At 43.4% G+C, this 20,352-nt stretch overlaps 1 protein-coding gene across 3 annotated transcripts in view; it reads left to right on the plus strand.

Annotated features, from left to right (window-relative positions):
• RIC1 (RIC1 homolog, RAB6A GEF complex partner 1) overlaps positions 1 to 20,352 on the plus strand; it is a 241,028-nt gene that overhangs the window by 206,784 nt on the left and 13,892 nt on the right. For all 3 annotated transcript variants that reach the window (XM_033925682.1, XM_033925675.1, XM_033925668.1), the window contains exon 24: positions 2,315 to 2,492. In XM_033925682.1, the coding sequence (XP_033781573.1) occupies positions 2,315 to 2,492 (178 nt within the window). The remainder of the gene's footprint in view (positions 1 to 2,314; positions 2,493 to 20,352) is intronic.

Here is a 20,352-nt window from a genome sequence, read left to right on the forward strand (position 1 = left end):
AACATTGGTTTTGGCTGTCCTCTGGTGAAGTTACAGCCATTTTTTCAGTGGGAAATCCTGGTGACAGCCATCTTGGATTTTTCCCATTTTGAAGTATAAGTTCTTAAACTTCCTTAAATATCCTCATTTTTTATTCTAACCACCAGAGATGGAGTCCTCAGGCTTTAATATCATGAATTCGTGTGAAGTTTGCTCTGGTTGAACACTGGAAGAGCGCCCTTGCACCATGTGTTCTGCCATACAAGATTAGGAGGTGGGAACCTTGGCTTTAGCCTCTGAACATCTCATTAAGGCTGCCAAGAGATTGTTGGGACAATTGGGGATGATTTTAGCCTCTCGGAGTCCTGGAGTGCAGTGCCTGATGGTTCCAAGTCAAAAAGAAAGCACTCTAACCCTCTTCTTGAAGGGGAGTTCTTCGTCCTCTATGCCCTTTACACCTGACTGTGAACTTGCTCTGACCAGTCTACGTCGGCAGTACTAGCACGTCTTCTGGGTCAGCTGGAGAGTGACCAGCCATGCAAACTTCCCGTGGTCCTGCATCTGTTCCTCTAAGAAGATCTGTCTCCTCTGGACTCCAACAGTTAGTTGGATGGGGTCACTGAGGAGGATGATCTGGATGCCTATCCTCTTCCCAGAATGAAGCCTCAGTCAAGGATGATGTGATTCTGTGTGAGATAGATCAGGGAGTAAGTACTGCTGCGGACCAGGGCGAGAACCCCTCTGTTCGCAGGTTGTTAAAAATCCGCTGCCCTGATAGACCTTATTGAGTCTCTGAAGGAGCTCAAAATTGATCCTCTTCAGTCTACTATCCAATGTGATCTGCTTAATGGGATCCGATCTCAGCCTACCAACTTTCTGTGGCATCCGGATATGACAATTCTGATTTTGAGCACTGGGAGAACCTAGAGAGCTCCCTTAAGGTGGCAAACGCAATGTCCAGGTTATATCCTTTGGACCAGGATTTCCAGCAAATGTTTGCTATGCCTAAAAATGGACTTCTTAGTGGCTCAGGTGATAAAGCGCATGTTCCTGCCCAGTGAGGGAGGCTCAAGAATCAACAGGCTGGACTTGTTGCTCAAAAAGCGGTTTCAAGCCTTGACTCTGGTGCTTAAGCCTGTTGCAGCAACCTCCTTTGTTGCTCGAGCATGCCATTATTTGAAGAAATTGTATATTGCATGTATAGTGGAACCTTGGCTTACGCGCATAATTCGTTCCAGAAGCATGCTCGTAAACCCAAAGTACTCATATCAAAGCGAGTTTCCCCATAGGATTTAAGGGAAACTTGCTTGATTCGTTCCCACCCACCCCCACCCCCCGAGGCCAGCGGCGCTGCTCTACCTCCCCCCCCCAAGAACTGGCATTGATCCCTCGCTCATGAAGGCCCCCCTGCATGATCCACCATCCCCCCGCTCGTGGCGCCCTCCCCCCCCGCAATCCGGCACCCCCCCTCTGCCGCAATCCGGCATCCCCCACCCACCCACCCGATCACATTCCTTACCCCCATTTGGCACCGGCACCAACGCACAGGACATGCCGGTGCCCGAATATCTGCCTTCTTCTTTTTGTTGGGCCTTGAGCATCTGCGCATGCTCAAGGCCTTTGGGTTTCTGTTCTCTCGGAGATCCGAGAATCTTGGAGAGAACGGGAACCCGAAGGCCTTGAGCATGCGCAGATGCTAAAGGCCCAGGAAAAAGAAGAAGGCAGATTGTCGGGCACCGGCACCCGCATGTCCTGTGTGTTGGTGCCGGTGCCAAATAGGGATAAGGAATGTGATCGGGTGGGTTGGTGCCTGGGGGATGCTGGATTGCGGCGGGGGGGATGTGACGCGAGTGGGGGGTGACGGATCGCGGGGAGGCACTCGTAAATCAAGGCACGCTCTGTTTCCGAGGCACCGATTTTGCGAATGTTTTGCTCTTCTTGCAAAACACTCGCAAATCGGTGCACTCGTAAATCGAGATACCACTGTATATAGTTCCATAGGAGGTTTTCCCTAAGTTCCACAGTTCCTTATGGCTTAATGTTAATAAGGGTTAACTTTGTTATCTTCCTCTCCTTGGTCTGTCTGTGAGCATTGTGTTTTGTATGAGACCTTCTCCTATTCTCTTCTGTAGGGCTGTCACTTGCTTTGGAACTGACTAGGGGCAGCAGAGAGCAGGGAGAAGGAGATGTTGAAAACTGTGATCAGTATCTCCTGTAACAGACTTGCAAGAGTAGATGGAAAACCCTTGGTTCAGTATAACATCCCTATCTACTAGAAAAGAAATTATCAAGGTATGAACCTAATCTCTCTTTTTTTTTTTTCATTTTGGCTTAGGTGATGAATGTAGTATTGGTTCAGCAACTGATCTGACTGAAACAAGCTCTATGGTGGATGGAGATTGGACAATGGTGGATGATAATTTCTCTACTCTAAGTCTGACACAGTCGGAGCTTGAACATATCTCTCTGGAGCTAGCCAGTAAAGGCCCACACAAGTCACAGGTTCAGTTACGGTAAGTTAAGCTGTGATGGGTGCATATTATGTACAGTGGTGCCTCACACAACGGACGCCTCGCACAGCGCACGCTGCGCACAACGAACTTTATGTCTTGATTCGTACAACGAACTTCGTTTCACACAACGAAGTCGCCCGAGCTGCATCCTTCCGCGCAGGCACTGTGCTTAACTGCCCTCTCTCCGCCTGGCTCCCTCTTGCCCCCCCGACTCCCCGACACGATCGGGGCAAAAAGGAGCCCAAGCCCTCTTGCCCCGCCGATTCCCCAACTCCCCGACAATATCGGGCCAGGAGGGAGCCCAAGTCCTCCTGGCCACGGCGACCCCCTAACCCCACCCTGCACTACATTACGGGCAGGAGGGATCCCAGGCCCTCCTGCCCTCGACGCAAACCCCCCCTCCCCCCAACGACCGCCCCCCCCCAAGAACCTCCGACCGCCCCCCCAGCCGACCCGCGACCCCCCTGGCCGACCCCCACGACACCCCCAACCCCCTTCCCCGTACCTTTCTGTAGTTGGCCGGACAGACGGGAGCCAAACCCGCCTGTCCGGCAGGCAGCCAACGACGGAATGAGGCCGGATTGGCCCATCCGTCCCAAAGCTCCGCCTACTGGTGGGGCCTAAGGCGCCTGGGCCAATCCACTCCCCTCCTCTCCCCCCGAATGGCTGACTTGAACTATTTTTCTGTCTTAAAGCCCTCCTGGAATCTTCTAACTATGAGCCAGAGGCTCTGAAGAGGTCTCAACTGTCTTGTTTATCAAACCGATCCCCACCACATAATAGGAACTGTCCTTCATTGATTTTATTAGGGAAATATGGAGGTCATTCCATTTAAGTTAGAGATAGAGAAGGAGCTCAGGGCCGAAACACTCGACATCCTCCAATTTTTTTGATCTACCCAAGGAAGCTGTAGGCAGTGCTCATTCACAGAATCCTCATGGGAGTATAGATGAAAATGTCAGAGAAAGAAACTCACTCATCCACACCCATCGTTCGGTACATTCTATTATTAAGAAGGGTTGACTTGATGTACAGAGTTCAGAAGGTTTCTGGATTTGAGAAGCAGTATCTTATATACTGTTGTTCCATGATGGTCAAATCCCCACTCAAAAGGGCTAAGGTCATATACTCTTTAGTATCCTTGGGGGGAGAGGGGAGGCTATCAAATATTTTGAAAGAAAAATTTTCAAAATATATGCTTGCTTTCTATATAACTTATCAGCTCTTTTATGGGCATGTTTTTATAAAACACTGAGCAGAATGCAGGAGGTTTGCAAACTGCCTCCCTCAAGAGAAGTCCGGGCTTCTCTTTCACTAGCAGGCAAAGGAGTGTGGAAAATACATAGTCCAAGCAGCCTGTATTTTTGAGATGGCATTGAGAGTAGACCTCAGGTACAATATAGAATAAAAGATGCTGATGTGCCATGCCTTGGAGATGGTCTCTGTGGCGATAAAATTCAGGAAGCTGATTTTGTCATCAAGGAGTACTGTAATACTATGAAAACTTCTGACCCACCCCACTCCTCTTTTAGGACATGTCAGAGTAGAGGATAAGGGAAATTGTATTACTCTCAAAAGGCATAAGTATCCTCGCTCTTAGGGAGCAGAGGATCCAACCAACCAATCAACTCATTTTGCAGCCAAAACCAGGAGCAAGATTTTGTCTGCTCCCATGAGCCTTTATCCAGCTTGAGTGGGTTCTCTGAAGAAGCCGTTCTGGTGAAACGCGTCAGAACCCGCTGCAGGGAGATGACTTAAAACATTTTAAGTATTCAAGTTTCTCAAAAAGAAGTAATATCTATTTATATAAAAAAAAGCATTTATAGTACTCCTAAATGGACTTTTGAATTTGTCAAGTTCACTTTTTAGACACCATAAGAAAAAACTTCTAACTAATTTTAGATGGAGCAATGATAAGACATGAATGAAACACAATTAAGGGCTTGTCCCTGTTTGTGATTTCTACACGTTCTATGGTTCTGAGCTCCGTTGTTAGTTATTAGAGGTAGACTGAGCGTTCCTTTTTTGTTGTGTGCCCCATGAGAACATAACCAGTGTTCAAGTGCAACAGGTGAAACATTCTAGACTAGTAGGTTGAAAAACATGTATAAGTAAACAGTATTTATTTATTTTTAAATTTTCTATACCGTTTTTTTTTCCAAAACGGTTTACAAGGAATTAAATACATAAAATATTAAAAGTCTATAAAAAATAAAACAGACAAGTTCAGTCTTAAATAAAATCAATTGCTCAGAAAAATGCATCAATAAATAGTTGAGTCTTCAACATTTTTTTAAATGAATTCCTCTCTCCACACTTTCTAATCTGACCAACAAGGCCATTCCATAGCTTGTCTCCTGCATATGTGGAAGTCATGGCATTTGTTTCCACATGTTTAGGGTTAGCCTTTGTTTTCAGCAATGCAGCACTTTTGGAACACAAGGATCTTTGTGGTTGATAATGAGACATACTAAAAAACCTTTTCTACCGCATATGAATTTAAAATACATCATGTGCTGAATGTCTAATAATTGGATCCAGAATGACAATATGCACATAGGGCGTGATAGTAATGATGTACAAAAATGCTCATAAGACCATATAGACTATAAAGAAAAATTATGTTGAATGAATAAATAGCATAGTTACTTACCTTAACAGGTGTTATCCAGGGACAGCAGGCAGATATTTTCAACATATGGGTGAAGTCATCCTCGGAGCCCCGATGCGGACAGCTTCAAAAGCAGACTTGCTTGAAGAACTTTTGAAAAATTCGTGACTGCCACACTGCGCATGCGCGAGTGCCTTCCCTCCCGAAGTAGGGCACGTGTCTCCTCAGTTCAGATAGCTAGCTAAGAAGCCAACCAGGGGAGGTGGGTGGGTTGTGAGAATAGTTTCCTGCTGTCTCTAGATAACACCTGTTACGGTAAGTAACTGCTTTATCCCAGGACAAGCAGGCAGCATATTCTCAACATATGGGATGGTGGGAGTGTTGGCAGCTTAGCCAAAGTGGACATCCCGTCTGGAAAAAGAATCCAGACAATAATGAGAGGTGAAAGTATGAACCGAGGACCAAGTGGCAGCTTTGCAGATTTCCTCAGTAGGAGTAGATCTAAGGAAAGCTATAGATGCTACCATGGCTCTAACTTTATGGGCTGTGACTTGACCCTCTAGATGCAGTCCAGCCTGAGCATAGCAGAAAGAGATACAAGCAGCCAACCAGTTGGAGATGGTGCGCTTGGAAACTGGATCAAACTTATTTGGATCAAAGGAGACAAAAAGTTTAGGAGAAGATCTCTGTGGCTTAGTCCTTTGTAAGTAGAAAGCCAAAGCATGCTTACAGTCCAGAGTATGAAGAGCTGTTTCTCCAGGATGAGAATGAGGTTTTGGTAAAAACACTAGAAGAACAATAGATTGATTGAGATGAATTCTGAAACCACGTTAGATAAGAATTTAGGATGAGTACGGAGGACCACCTTGCCATGATGGAATACTGTGAAAGGTGGGTCCGCTACTAAAGCTTGTAGCTCACTGATTCTGCAAGTATACGTCAGAGCAATGAGAAAAACCACTTTCCAAGTTAGATATTTCAGATGAGCCGAAGACATTGGTTCAAATGGAGGCTTCATCAACTGAGCAAGAAACCACTGGAGGCGGTTTGAGAGGAGGTTTGACATTGAAAAGTCCTTTCATAAATCTGGAAACCATAGGATGAGCAGATAGTGATTTCCCTTCTAGTGGCTGATGAAAAGCCACAATTGCACTGAGATGGACTCAAATGGATGTTGATTTGAGGCCTGATTGAGATAAATGAAATAGGTAATCCAGAACTGAAGACAAGAAGGTAGATTAAGGCTCATTGTGATGAAGAGCGCACCAAGCAGAAAACCTAGTCCATTTCTGGTTGTAACATTGCCTAGTGGTAGGCTTCCTAGAAGCCTCTAAAATGTCCTTGACAGATTGAGAGAACTGTAGATTGAAAGTTGTCAGGTGCAGAGACTGCAGGTTGAGATGAAGTAGAGAATCCTGACTCTGTGTAAGCAGAGCCAGAAAAACTGGTAAAAGTAGTAGCTCCCTGCTGTTGAGTTGAAGTAGAAGGGAGAACCAAGGTTGTCTGGGCCACCGAGGAGCAATGAGGCTGTTGAAGATGACTCAATTTGTCCGCTAAAAAGTTTTTCTCTCCTTGAATTTAGAAGGCTTTCAGAAAGATGTTAAGAGGAATTGCCCAATTTCAAACCTTCTGAGCCTCCTGGCAAAGGGGAAGAGATCCTGTTCCTCCCTGCTTGTTGACATAGTACATGGCGACTTGATTGTTACATTACATTACATTTGTGATTTCTATTCCGCCTGTGCCTTGCGGTTCTAAGCGGATTACAATTAAAAGAGATCAGGACATTACCGAGAGAATTACATTACAACAATTTAAGTAAATTACATGTTGTGGTATAGAAATACAAGTATAAGATATCTGGATTTATCGATAGAATAACTTGACAGGATTCAAGTAGTTACAAGGTTCAGTGGGGAAAACAATATAGGCAACTGAAGAAAGGTACCTAACTTTGAAGGAATCAGTTAAGTGGATACCTAAGGGAGATGCTTATTTAGGAGAAGGTTAAATGGATTCCTAAGGGAGATGCTTATTTAGGAGTTTGGATATTTTTGATAAATGAGGGTCAAGGGGATGACTAGTGTGTTATTTGCTGGGGAGAGTGCATGTGCGATTGGGGAGGGGAATATTAAGTAAGGACGTGTTTTTTGAAAAGAAATGTTTTGATTTCTTTCCAAAACACTTTGATGTCTGTCGTTTTGATCATCAGTTTGGTGATGGTGGGGTCAATTTTCGCTGCCTGAGTTGCTAGAAGGCTGTCGTAAAGTTTCTTATGTCGGGTACCATTATGAGGGGGGAAGGTTAAAAGATTCTGAGTTCTTCTTGATCTGGGTAGTCGGTAGCGGCAAAGACGGTTGTTCAGGTAATTGGGGGCCATACCATGGGTTACTTTGAAAAGTAAGCAGTAGAGTTTGAATTGAGTTCTTGTTTTTATCGGAAGCCAGTGAGAGTCTACATAGGCGGGTGTGACGTGGTCGAATTTGCTGAGCGATTGTCTGTACGAATGAGGACTACTTGATCGTGAAGAAGATGCTGAAAAGCTTTGAGAGCATTGATGATTGCTCCGAGGTACAACAGATTTATGTGATGTCGACAATCTGTGCTGAACTAATGCCCTTGAGTACGGAGACCATCGAGATGAGCCCCCCCCAACGTAGGTCGAGGAATCTGTCGTGAAGACCTTCTGATGAGGAGCCGTTTGAAACAGTAAACCTCTGGAGAGATTGGAAGAGAGCATCCACCAGTGGAGAGATTGTCTAAACGAAGGAGTCACTGTAATGTGCTGAGAGAGTGGGATGAAAGCCTGCGCCCACTGAGATGCCAGGGTCCACTGAGGAATTTTGAGGTGAAGATTGGCAAAAGGAGTCACGTGAACTGTAGAGACCATGTGACCTAGCAGAACCATCATGTGTCTCACTGAGAGTGAAGTGAGTGATGACACTTGTTGACAAAGCTGAATGAGAGCATCCTGACGTTGAGGAAGGAATGCTCTGAGTTGTACAGTGTCCAGTACAGCTCTAATGAGCTGTAGAGTCTGGGAGGGCTGTAGCTGGGATTTTGGAAAGTTTATTTCAAACCCCAAACTCTGGAGGAACCGTATAGTCCGTTGGGTCCGTTGAATCTTTGAGCCAGTCGTCCAGGTACTGGAAAACCTGAAGACCATGGCTGCACAGAGCTGCTGCTACTACCACCAGGCACTTGGTGAAAACTCTGGGAGATGATGCCAGGCCGAAAGGTAGCACTCTGTATTGAAAATGATGATTTCCCACCCGAAATCTGAGAAATTTGTGAGAGGCTGGATGAATGTGAGTGTAAGCCTCTTTGAGATCCAGAGAGTATAACCAATCGTTGTGATCTAGAAGGGGAAACAAAGATGCTAGAAATTTGTTTAGAGCTCTGAGATCCAAGATAGGTCGGAGATCCCCCATCTTCTTTGGGATAAGGAAGTAATGAGAGTAGAATCCCGTGCTCTGCTGTTCCGGAGGAACTGTCTCGATGTCATGGAGATGAAGCAAAGCTTGAGCTTCCGGAAGAAGAAGGGTGGTCTGGGACGGATTGGAAGGATACTCTCTTGGGGGAAGATCTGGTGGAACCTGGATGAAGTGAAGAGAGTAACCTTCCCTGATGATTGTGAGGACCCAGAGGTTGGATGTAATTAGTTCCCATCATTGGTAAAAATGATGGAGATGATCCCCAATGGTAAGGGGAGAGGACAGAGGCAGAATGATTGAGGTTATGCTCTGTGTTAGATGGTCAAAAAGACTGAGACCTTGGGTGCAGCAGGGGTGCCGCTGCTGTTGCTGAACCTTAGGAGATGGTCTTGAATAAGGTGCTGGCTTTTGAGGAAAACATATCTGGTAAGATGGAGGAGGCCTATAACCCTTAGCAGTGGAAGGCTTGGGCTTTGGCCTGATTATGGAAGCAAACGACTTCTCATGCTCAGATAAGCGCTTTGTAGCTGCCTCAATAGAGTCATCAAACAACTCATTGCAATGGCTTGGGATGTTGGCCAGTCAATCTTGTAGATTAGGGTCCATATCTACGGTGCAGAGCCAGGCCAGATGGCGCATCACCATCGAGAACACAGTGATTCTAGAGGACATTTCAAACGCATCATATGCAGCTTGAACCATATGCATGCGAAGTTGACCCAGAATGTGATGCATGTGTTGAAATTCTGGAAGTCGATGTTGAGGAAGATATTTGAAAAAAATCAATAATGGCATTGACCAAATGCTTCAGATAAGAAGTAAAAACAAAGTTATAGTTCAAAATTCGGTTCGTCATCATCAAATTTTAAGACAGCCGACGACCAAACTTGTCCATGGTCCTGCCCTCTTGGCCAGGAGGGATGGTGGCATAAACTTTGGCAGGATTGGTTCTTTTTAAAGAAGATTCCACGAGAAGAGATTGATGGGATAATTGAGACTTCTCAAATCCTTTACAATGGACCATCTTATATCAAGATTCCATCTTTGCTGGCACAGCAGGAACGGAATATGGTGTATCAAGAAAGTTTGAGAAAGAATGCCATTCATGGGTAATTTGAGAGAATCCCTAGGAGGATGAGACAAACCCAGTTTTTCCAAATACTCTTTAGAGTATTTTGAGTCGGATCCTTACTCATTTGGCATAGAAATTTTGTAAAGGACACTGGATCTGAAGAGGTATGACCTCGTTGAGGAGAAAATGAATGAGAGCCCCTCGAGGTACATTTCATAGCAGAGAATGAAGGTGAAGCCTCTCTGGAGTATTGATACCTGAGATCTGAATCCATAGGCAAAGGTGAAGATGAACACCCACTTCTGGAATATGAAGAAAACCTCACATGAGAAGAACTTGACTGACAAGAATGGTGAGATTCTGCAACAGATCTCCTCAACAAAGGAGTTGGTGGTCTTGATGCCTCGATAAATGAGACCTGTCTCGATAAGAAGACCTGGGCCTCAATGAATGCCTCGACAAATGATGTGGGCTTGAATCACGGTCCCGTGATTGAGTCGGTCCCGTGATTGAGTCGGATCCAGCTTCGAAGATGAATGTCAAGGAGTCCTCATTCTGTGCCTCAAAAAAAGCAACGCCTTATGTGAAGAGGTAGGACTGGAGGTTGGAGAACGACATCAAGACCCTGAAAAGGACTCAGCTCCTTGTGTAGAGGTATCTCAAGGCACTCTTAAGGACTCAACTCCTTGTTTAGAGTGTGTAGAGGTATCTCAAGGCACTCTTAAGGACTCAACTCCTTGTTTAGAGTGTGTAGAATGATCTCGAGGCACTCTCAAGGACTCAACTCCTTGCATAGAGTGGGTAGATTGAGCTCGAGACTTTCTCAAGAACTCGACTCCTTGTAATATTGCTGAGTGCTCAGGATGAACTGCAGGAAGCAGAGTCGGGCAAGAGTCAATTTGGCAAGCATGTTACCAAACTCCTGATGCAGAATAGTTTCCAACATATTCTGCAAAGCTGGCACAGAGACCACTGGATCTAGTACAATTAATGTGGCTATGGACTCCGAGGAAGATGACCTCGAGGAACAGTGTTGCCTCGATTTTGAGACGTTTCCTGGGTAGCCTCAGACCCACTGGTTCTAAGGGTGGCATGTCCGGAGGGGTTGGCTTAGCTATCTCACCTGATGGAGACACTGAGGATAACGGTGCCTCAGGAGAAGATTTAGCTGATTTCCCCGAAGAAGAAGAGTTCCCCATCCAGGAAGGTTTGAGCGAGGTCGAGGTTGAAGATTTTGGCCCCGTAGAAGACTTTGCTGGAGTCGGGGTCGGAATCAGGGTAAAGGCCAATCCATCCTGCTGAAGATTTTCTCAATCTGAACTCGACGAAGTTTAAGGGCTCGATTTTGAAGTGTAGCACAGAGGGCGCACGACTCTATGATGGTCAGGTCTTAAACACTGTACACACCATTTATGTGGGTCAGTGATGGAGATCGCGCGTTGACACCAGCTACACTTCTTGAACCCTGTGACCGGCCGGGATATGGAATGAAACATGGCCGCAGCGAAATCAAAACCCGCAGGCTGAGGCCGCGGAGTAGGTCCCACCATGACATGATCGAAAAAACAAGCAAAACTTTTTTTTTTTTTTAATCAAACGCACAGATAACACAGCGACCCTGTAAAGAAAGTACACGAGCCGCGGTGAGAGAAGGCACGAGTTTAGAACTAACTTTCGCACAGAGTCTTGAAACGAGGGCTTCTCAGCTCCGCAGAAAACTTAGAACTGAGGAGACGCTGAGGAAATGCATGCCCTACCTCGGTCGGGAAGACACTCGTGCATACATGATGCAGCAGTCGCAAACTTTCCAAAAGTTCTTCAAGCAAATCTGCTTGTGAAGCTGTCCACATCGGGGCTCCGTGGATGATATCACCCATATGTTGAGAATATGCTGCCTGCTTGTCCTGGGATAATAATATATATGTAAACCAAAAATGGAAAACAATGTCACTGTGCAATGTGGGGAAAAACCATACAATAAAACAATAAATGCATAAATACTCATTTTACATATTGATATATTGATATATGCACAAATAAATAACTTAAAACATTAGAGGACAAAGGGATAGAAGGGTATAGATAAGAATAGAGGTAGATTATAGGGATAGGTTTAAATGGTAAGCTATAAAATTAGTCAGGGACCACTGCTCAGGCAATGGGCCTGATGGGCCGCCGCGGGTGCGGACCGCTGGGCGGGATGGACCTATGGTCTGCCTCAGCGGAGGCAACTCTTATGTTCTTATTATAAAACAGTATTCAGAAAGGTACTTCATAAAGCTCAAAAATATTTTTTAAAAATGATAATATTGATAAACCTCTATGGATAATAGAATGAAAGTTTTCATGTAATATTGACTAATGAATCAAACTTAAACTGTAAAAGGACATATGAACAAACATAACAGCCATCATTACAGAGATAGGAAGATGGCATTTAGTGAACTGAATTTATGAAAATACTGACAAGTCAATTTCACTGTTTAATCCATCTGGTGCAACAGTATTTAATTTGAAGATTAATCATTGTTCTTGTTATAATAAAATCTGATCAGCATTACCATCATGCCAGGATAGGATCACAATTTTGAATACAAAATATTTTAAATCTGAAAACTTGTGCAATAAATCAAGATAGTGCTTCACTAAAGGAGCAGTAGCATTGGCTCTTCTAATGTTACTCCTATGCTCTATCATTCTTGTTTTTATCTTTCTCATTTGCCTCACATATAATAAGTTGCAAGGGCATATTATAATGTAAACAACACCTTCAGTATTGCAAATGGAACTATTTTAAGGAGTATATTATAACAGTGCTAGGGTGAATAAACTCAGTAATACTTAGGGCTCCTTTTACTAAGGTGCGTTAGGGCCTTAACATGCGGAATAGCGCGTGCTAAATTGCTGCACGTGCTAGACCTTAACGCCAGCATTGAACTGGCGTTATTCTAGAAGCGTACCACGCAGTAATTTCATGCGTGCGCTAAAAACGTTAGCGTGCCTTAGTAAAAGGAACCCTTAGAGCAGTGTTTCTCAAACTTTTATAGCTCTGGCACACTAAACAGAGCAACTGTTTTTCACAGCACACTAAACTGAACAAATATTTTTTGTGACGCATTATAATTGAAATTATGAAATTGCAAAACCAACAAAAAAAATTAAATTTGAGAGTTATTTATTTAAAGTTCTTTAAACTATGTGTAGGTAATTATAACCGGTGAAACTAAAGTAGATAGAATAGAATTGCTAATCAATGCGATGGATGTGTTTTGTTTTTGAGTGCAAATTAACTAAAAATACAGCTCGATAGTTGACAAGCAAACACACATTTCATCAACCACTATCTGTAGTAGTTCTCTTTTTTTTTTTTTTTTCAATTTAATTTTTGTCAGAGCTGAAAGTCCAAGTTTGCAAAGATAAGAAGATCCAAATGGTAACACAGCCTTGATTGCTTTGTTGCTCAAGTTAGGATAACTACTGCATAAAAAATAAAACTAAAATTACTTGCCATTAGTTTTCAAGGACCAATCACATCAAAGAATGATGCTTGTCTGGGCAGTTATATCCTTACGCAAACACAGACGCTCACATTGACAGACTCTTGCGTACGCAACATACATGTCATCTATTCTAGTGTATACGTATGAAGAGAATTTTTAAAACTAAAGAAAATTCTAGAATCTCTCATGGCACACCCGGAATCTCTTTGGGGCACACAGTTTGAGACACTGACTTAGAGGATGGACACACAGAACAAGACCCTCAAGGAGAGTGATCTAACACTTAGGAAATGCTATCTGCATGGGAAAGAAGAGCTGAAGGTGTAATAATCTCTTTAATGTTTTTTGCACATGTATGGGCTACTGTGAGCCTTTTATCTTTAAACAATGATGCCCCTCCAAAATGCGCTAATGTTTCCTAGAAAAATGAGAAAGACATAAACTGCATACCAAATCAGGTTGTGGTCTCTTGTTTTGAGAATTAAGAACTATATCTCCTTCTGATGCACTTGCCCTATCTCAAACCTCTGGTGATACATTGCATAGGATACCCTCTCTCTTGAAAGCACTTAGGGCTCCTTTTACTAAGGTGCGCTAGCGTTTTTAGTGTGCGCTAACCCCCGCGCTATGTGGAAAATACTAACGCCAGCTCTATGGAGGCGTTAGCATATAGCGTGCGCTAAAACCACTAGCACAGCTTAGCAAAAGGAGCCCTTAGTCATCATACAGTTTGAATTTCGAAATCATCATTCTCACTGCAAATTTTTCCTTAAATTTCTAGTGTGAAAGCTACTAAAATGCAAAACTTGATTATTTAGTCAGTTTTCTAAAGATAATCGTCTCAAAACCATGTGTATTATTAATGATATGAATATCCAAAAAAGAAATTTGTTCATAGTCATAATGCATTGTAAATTTTAAATTGGTGTCTAATGAGTTGAGCCAAAGGTGAAACTCATTCAATCTGTCAATACTTCCTCTCTAAAACAGCAGAACATCTATATGCCTTCTCTAGAATCTCATTTCATGTTGAAAAGGGTGTATTTCCAGAAAACAATTTGAAATATGCAACATATAAAATGGTAATGTCAGGGGCCATAGTGGCCCCAATTGCTATGCCCTTTATTTGTTAAAACATTTTTTCCATGAAAACAAAAAAAAAATGTTGGGATAATAAAAGCAGTAGGTACCCATAGATCAGTAGTTCTTCTTGATCAGTAGTTCTTCTGTTTAAGACCTCAGTGAGCACTTCCAAGGCCAAATCCTGTATAAATCTTCAATTTCAAATGTGACAATTATGAGATCAGTAGTGTCCTCCTCAAAATCTATAATAATAAAACCCTAGAGCGCGCATGCGCTGTTCAAACTTTGTGATTACTGGCACCGTGAAGTGTGCTTCTGTGCCAGTCCTCACGGCGCCTGCGCTAGCTGGAGGCGCGTGAGCATGCAACTCTGTCAATGGCGGTCGGCTTAGAGGACCGGCAGGAGAGTGTCCGACAGAGGGCTCCGTTTTGAAGCTGTGGCTCTCATTGAACTGCCAGTTGGCCAGCTCCCTTGTCGGAGTTATTTTTCAGTTTATAGGTGCCGCTACGGCTCCTCTCACGAGCTGCACCTGCGTCGGAGAAGACTTCTGATGCAGGGGATCGTTAGAGGAGCCGCCGCAGCACCTTTAAACTTAAAAATAACTGGTAAGGGAGCCGGCCAGACCGCGGGAAGTGTAGGGGGGATGGAGAAATCCTGCTGCTGCACAGGGAAATGAAGAGAGAGGGAATGCTGTGGCTGCTGCACAGGGAAGTGGGGGGAGGGGAAAAAATGCTGCTGCACAGGGAAATGGAGGGGGAGGGAATGCTGCTTCTGCTTTTGCACAGGGAAGTGGGGAGAGGGAAAAAATGCTACTGCATAGGGAAATGGAGGGAGAGGGAATGCTGCGGCTGCTGCACAGGGAAGTAGGGAGGGAGACAGAAAGAGAGACAGAAAGACACAGGGGCAGGGAGTGAGACAGACAGAAAGAAACAGACGGGTAGGGAGAGAGACAGAAAGAAAGGCAGACATATATTCTAGCACCCGTTAATGTAACGGGCTTAAAGACTAGTCATGCAATAAATTAATAATATGAGATGAATTTCGGACATATGATTTAACATGCAAAATAAATGGTCTTAAAATGACTCCACAAAAGTCGACAAGGGTTCTAAAAGGGAACCAGTAGCTAACACAATTGGTCATCCAGGTGGATTAGTCAAAGATTTGTGCTTTTTCGGTAGCATATACTGTAGGCAAAACAGGGCAGCTGACTGTTAAAAAATTCCTTTATTTTTAAGTTAAAAAACCAAAATCAAATCCAAAATAAAAGTCAACTTCTTTTTTTAATCTCGAGCATTGTATCAGTATCTAGTGATAAATAAAACATACTTTCAGAAAGTTGGTGATTAACTTCTTGTATATAGTTTTTAGTGTTCATAATCATGATATTTCCACCCTTGTCTGCAGGTTTATGATTTTTCTATTGTTTTTTAGACTTCTTAACACTGTTTTCCTCTTTTGAAAGATAGTAAAAAATGTGACCCTTTTTTCTTTTCTAATTCAGTAACATCTTTTAGAACATATTGGAAATAGGACAAGGTCATAGGGTCAGCAGGTTCAGGAGGAATCCAATTAGATTTATTCTTTACAATAGATATATCAGTATTTCAGGGTCATCTGTTAAAAAAAAAAGAGAGAGGGATTCTCAATTTCCTTTCAAAGCGAAAAAATTCTAGTCTAGTCTGAAATGGATCATAGGAAGAGGTGGGCACAAATTTAAGTCCCTTTTTTAGTCACCTGAATCATTTAAAACTATATAGATTAATTACCAGACTGTCAGCTGACAGTATGGTTGATGATAAGATGGACATCGGTTGTTTATTCTCCAACCTGAATCCTGGTCCTCTCCCTGAATTCTATCTTGTGATGATTCGGGGGATTTCTGTTGAAATCTGTCCTGTCTTTAGATTTTGTCTAAAAAAAATTAGTCTGATCTGGTTCAAGAACAATAATAGAGTCATGAATGGAGGTAAAACATGACAAAATGAATAGTTTGTTCATCTGAATCATTCCTGATTCGCTTGTTTCCTTTCTCATAAGGCACTTTGTCTTCTCTATTCTGAATATCTGTTGGTTCTACAGGTACTGAAGATTCCTTTGGTTTATAACTGACCTTACGTCTCTTCTGACTAGGAATTCTGGGTATATTGCCCAAGGATAAATAGAACCCTTTTTATAATGATTCTTGTCAGGCTTAAATTACTCATGTTTTGTCTTTTTAATTTCTTTCCGAAAATGATGAGATTTGGAATTCAAGGCTGCCATTTAATCTTACTCCTTTACCTGTCACTTCAGTCTTAAGCTTGTCAATCTTATCAAACTTCGATGTTTTATCATCCAAATCATAAGATCAAGGGAACATTTATTGAGTTCTCTTGCTGATGGTGGCTCCAGCTGGTAGAGCGACAGCTGTCTGCTCAGCTGATTTGCCGCTCCAGAGCCGCTATCAGCTTTTTTTAGACCTGCCAATACCTGTGTGTATTGTGTGAGGCACACATCACATGCACAAGAGCAGTGTCCATTAAAAAAAAATGTGTTGTGGCCTGCTGGGCTTTCAGGAGCTGTTGGCTCAGGTATGGCCGGTTTTTTTTTTTTTTTTTTTTTTAATGGACACAGATGTTGTGCATGTATTGTACGCTCATTAAAGAATAACATGGGAACAAATTTTTCCATCCCCATGAGTTCTTTTCCTGTCTGTGCCCCATTCTGCAAGCTCCATCCTCATCTGCACAAGCCTCAAACACTTTAAAATCATAAGTGTTCGAGGCTTTTGAAGTTAAGGCAGAGCTTTCAGGAATAGGACAGGGAAAGCAACAAAACTCACGGGGACAGGATGGGGAAATTGAGTTCCTGCGGGAACGGGGACAAATTTGTCCCCATGTCATTCTCTAGCGCTCACACAACACATGCACTACAGCTATACGCATTTTTTTTTTTAAGTCAGCTGCTGCTGTGCCAGCAACTCTTGCTCTCTCATCCGGACCCAACAAATTTTTTTAATGGACGCTGCTGTTGTGCGTATGTTGTGTGCCTTACACAATATATGCAGGACAGCTAACGGCAGGTCTAGACCTGCCAGAAAATTTTGGTAGTAAGACTGCTTTAACAAGTCTTACTACCAAGGAAAGCTTTTGTGCATCGGTGCATCAATCTTTCTACTTCACTCAACTCAGTAATTTATAGACCTCTCATATCTCCCCTGAACCCTCTCTTCTCCAGGTTGAAATATAGTAACATAGTAGATGACAGCAGATTAAGACCCGAATGGTCCATCCAGTCTGTCCAACCTGATTCAATTTAATTTTTTTTTTTTTTTTCTTCTTCTTCTTAGTTATTTCTGGCCAAGAATCCAAAGCTCTACCTGGTACTGTGCTTGGGCTCCAACTGCTGAAGTCTCCGTCAAAGCTCACTCCAGCTTATCCATACCCTCCCAGCCATTGAAGCCCTCCCCAGCCCATTCTCAACCAAAACACCATATACAGATACATACCATGCAAGTCTGCCCAGTACTGCCCTTATTTCTTCAATATTTACTATTATTTTCTGATTCTAGATCCTCTGTGTTCATCCCACACTTCTTTGAACTCGGTCACCGTTTTCCTCTCCGCCACCTCTCTCAGGAGTGCATTCCAGGCATCCACCACCCTCTCTGTAAAGTAGAATTTCCTAACATTGCTCTTGAATCTACAACCCCTCAATCTCAAATTATGTCCTCTGGTTTTACCATTTTCCTTTCTCTGGAAAAGATTTTGTTCTACGTTAATACCTTTCAAGTATTTGAACGTCTGAATCATATCTCCCCTGTCCCTCCTCTCTTCTAGGGTATACATATTCAGGGCTTCTAGTCTCTTCTCATACATCTTCTGGTGCAAACCTCCTTTCATTTTCATCGCCCTCCTCTGGACCGCTTCAAGTCTTCTTATCCTTCGCCAGATATGGTCTCCAAAACTGAATACAATACTCCAAGTGGTGCCTCAGAACGACCTGTACAGGGACATTAACACCTTCTTCCTTCTACTGGCTACGCCTCTCTTTATACAGCCCAGCATCCTTCTACCATCAGCCACTACCTTATACTGTTTTTTCGCCTTTAGATCTTCAGACATTCATTACTCTGCATTTTTTTGCATTGAAGAACCCTAGCCGCTTATTTTTTTCTCATAGAGGTATCCCATCCCTTTTACCATTTTCATCACTCTTCTCTGTATCTTTTCTAATTCCACTATATCTTTGTTGAGATGTGGCAATTGGAATTGCATATACTATTTGAGATGCAGCCGCACCATAGAGCAGTACAAAGACATTATAACATTTTCATCTTTTTTTCCTTTCTTGATAATTCTTAACATTCTATTTGCTTTCTTGGCCACCAACACACTTTCATTGTATCCTCTTTTGGGTAGTTTTCTTGTTACATGATATCAGCGGATCAATGATGGGAAATATATGCTTATCTGGTACAGGCTAAATAAAATTTTGGGACATAGTCCCTCTGTGTCTCCACTGATTTCTTTGATAAGCAATTTGGATTTCCTTCCAGGAGTAAGGGACTAAAATGGATAGGCCATTTCTTAAATTATGAGGTAGAGTTTTTCCCTTTCAGACATTTAGGACTTCCTACCATCTTTACAGCTGGAACTTTATGCCTGTCTCCAAGCGAGACATCTATCCTATCTCCTGAGAACTTGCGTTATCTACAGAAAGAGTATATACCGTATTTTTCGTTCCATAAGGCACACTTTTTTCCACCCAAATGTGGGTGGAATTGTCGGTGCATCTTATGCAGTGAAGACAACCCCCCCAGTACATTTTTAAAACACCACCCGCCCTTCCTTTTAAAACACCTCCGCCCACCTGCATACCCTTCCTTTTAAAACCCACCCACCCCCGTCCCACCTTTTTAAATGCCCCTTAAGCATGGTGGTCCAGCAGTGTATGGGCTGGGACTCACAAGAACTGACGCCAGCCATTCAGAAAGAGGCACGGGCCCAGGCAACAGCACAAAAAGCACACTCCTGCCGGCCCATACACTGCTGGACCACTACGCTTAAGAGGCATTTAAAAAGGTACTGCAGGGAAGATTGCATGCAATCGCTGCTGCTGGAGTAATAAGGAGGAACACGGGGAAGAGCAGGTTGAAAGAAAAGAAAGGGACTGGATTGGAGGAGAGAAAGAGGGGTAAGATGCCAGTATCGGGGGGGGGGGGGGGCAGGCTGCAAAGATTTGTGGCCTTGAGGTGAGGTGAGATGGGGTGGGGAGAGGGGATCGTTAGAAGAAGGGAATGGGGAGAAGCTGAACATGGGGAGAGATAAGAACATAGAAGAGAGAAGCTGGGTGAGGAGGGACCGCAAGATCAGGGATGCAGACTGTCAATGGTAGACAGGGAGAGGGTGGGAATAGTGGAACATAGAGGCAATGCTCGAAAATGGAGGAGATTAGGACACTGAGGGACAATGCTGGAAAAGGGGCAGATGGGGACACAGAGAGTGCAATTGCTGAACATGGAGGTAGTATAGGGACAGAGAAGGAAGATGCTTGGTAGGGCAAATAGGGGTGCAGAAGGAACAAGGATGGTGGACCTGGGAATAGAAGAACTGTCAGAGGGACAGGAGACCCTGCACAGACAGAAGAAACAGATAAAAACAGAAAAGAGACACATGGAGTTAAAGTAAATTACCAAAAAACAAAAAATGTGTTCAAACAACAATGGTAGAAAAAGTGTTTTATTTTGCATTTATTAATTTAAATGTTAGTGGAACTAAGCATCTCTGATATCTTACATTTAAAAAAAAAAAAAAAAAGCAGGTACTGCAGGGCAGGGGATGTTTTAAAAGGAAGGGCAGGCATGGGGAGGGTGTTTTAAAAGGGAGAGCAGGGGTATTTTAAAAAGGTACCGGGAGGGGGGAGGACCTACCACTAGACCACCAGAGGTGATGGAGGGGGGGGGGCAAGGTTATATTTCAGGGCAGTGGGACAGGGTGCAGAGCCTAGCAGGGAAGGGGGGACAGAGTGCAGAGTCTGAGTGTGGGGTGGTGCAGAGCCTGGCAGGGAGTGAGGGAGGCTGGGTGCACAATTTGGTTCAGAATGTTTTTTTCCTTGTTTTCCTACTCTAAATCTAGGGTGTGTCTTATGGTCAGGTGTGTCTTATGTAGTGAAAAATACG

The sequence above is a fragment of the Geotrypetes seraphini genome, chromosome 1, assembly GCF_902459505.1.
Source record: "Geotrypetes seraphini chromosome 1, aGeoSer1.1, whole genome shotgun sequence".
NCBI lineage: Eukaryota > Metazoa > Chordata > Amphibia > Gymnophiona > Dermophiidae > Geotrypetes > Geotrypetes seraphini.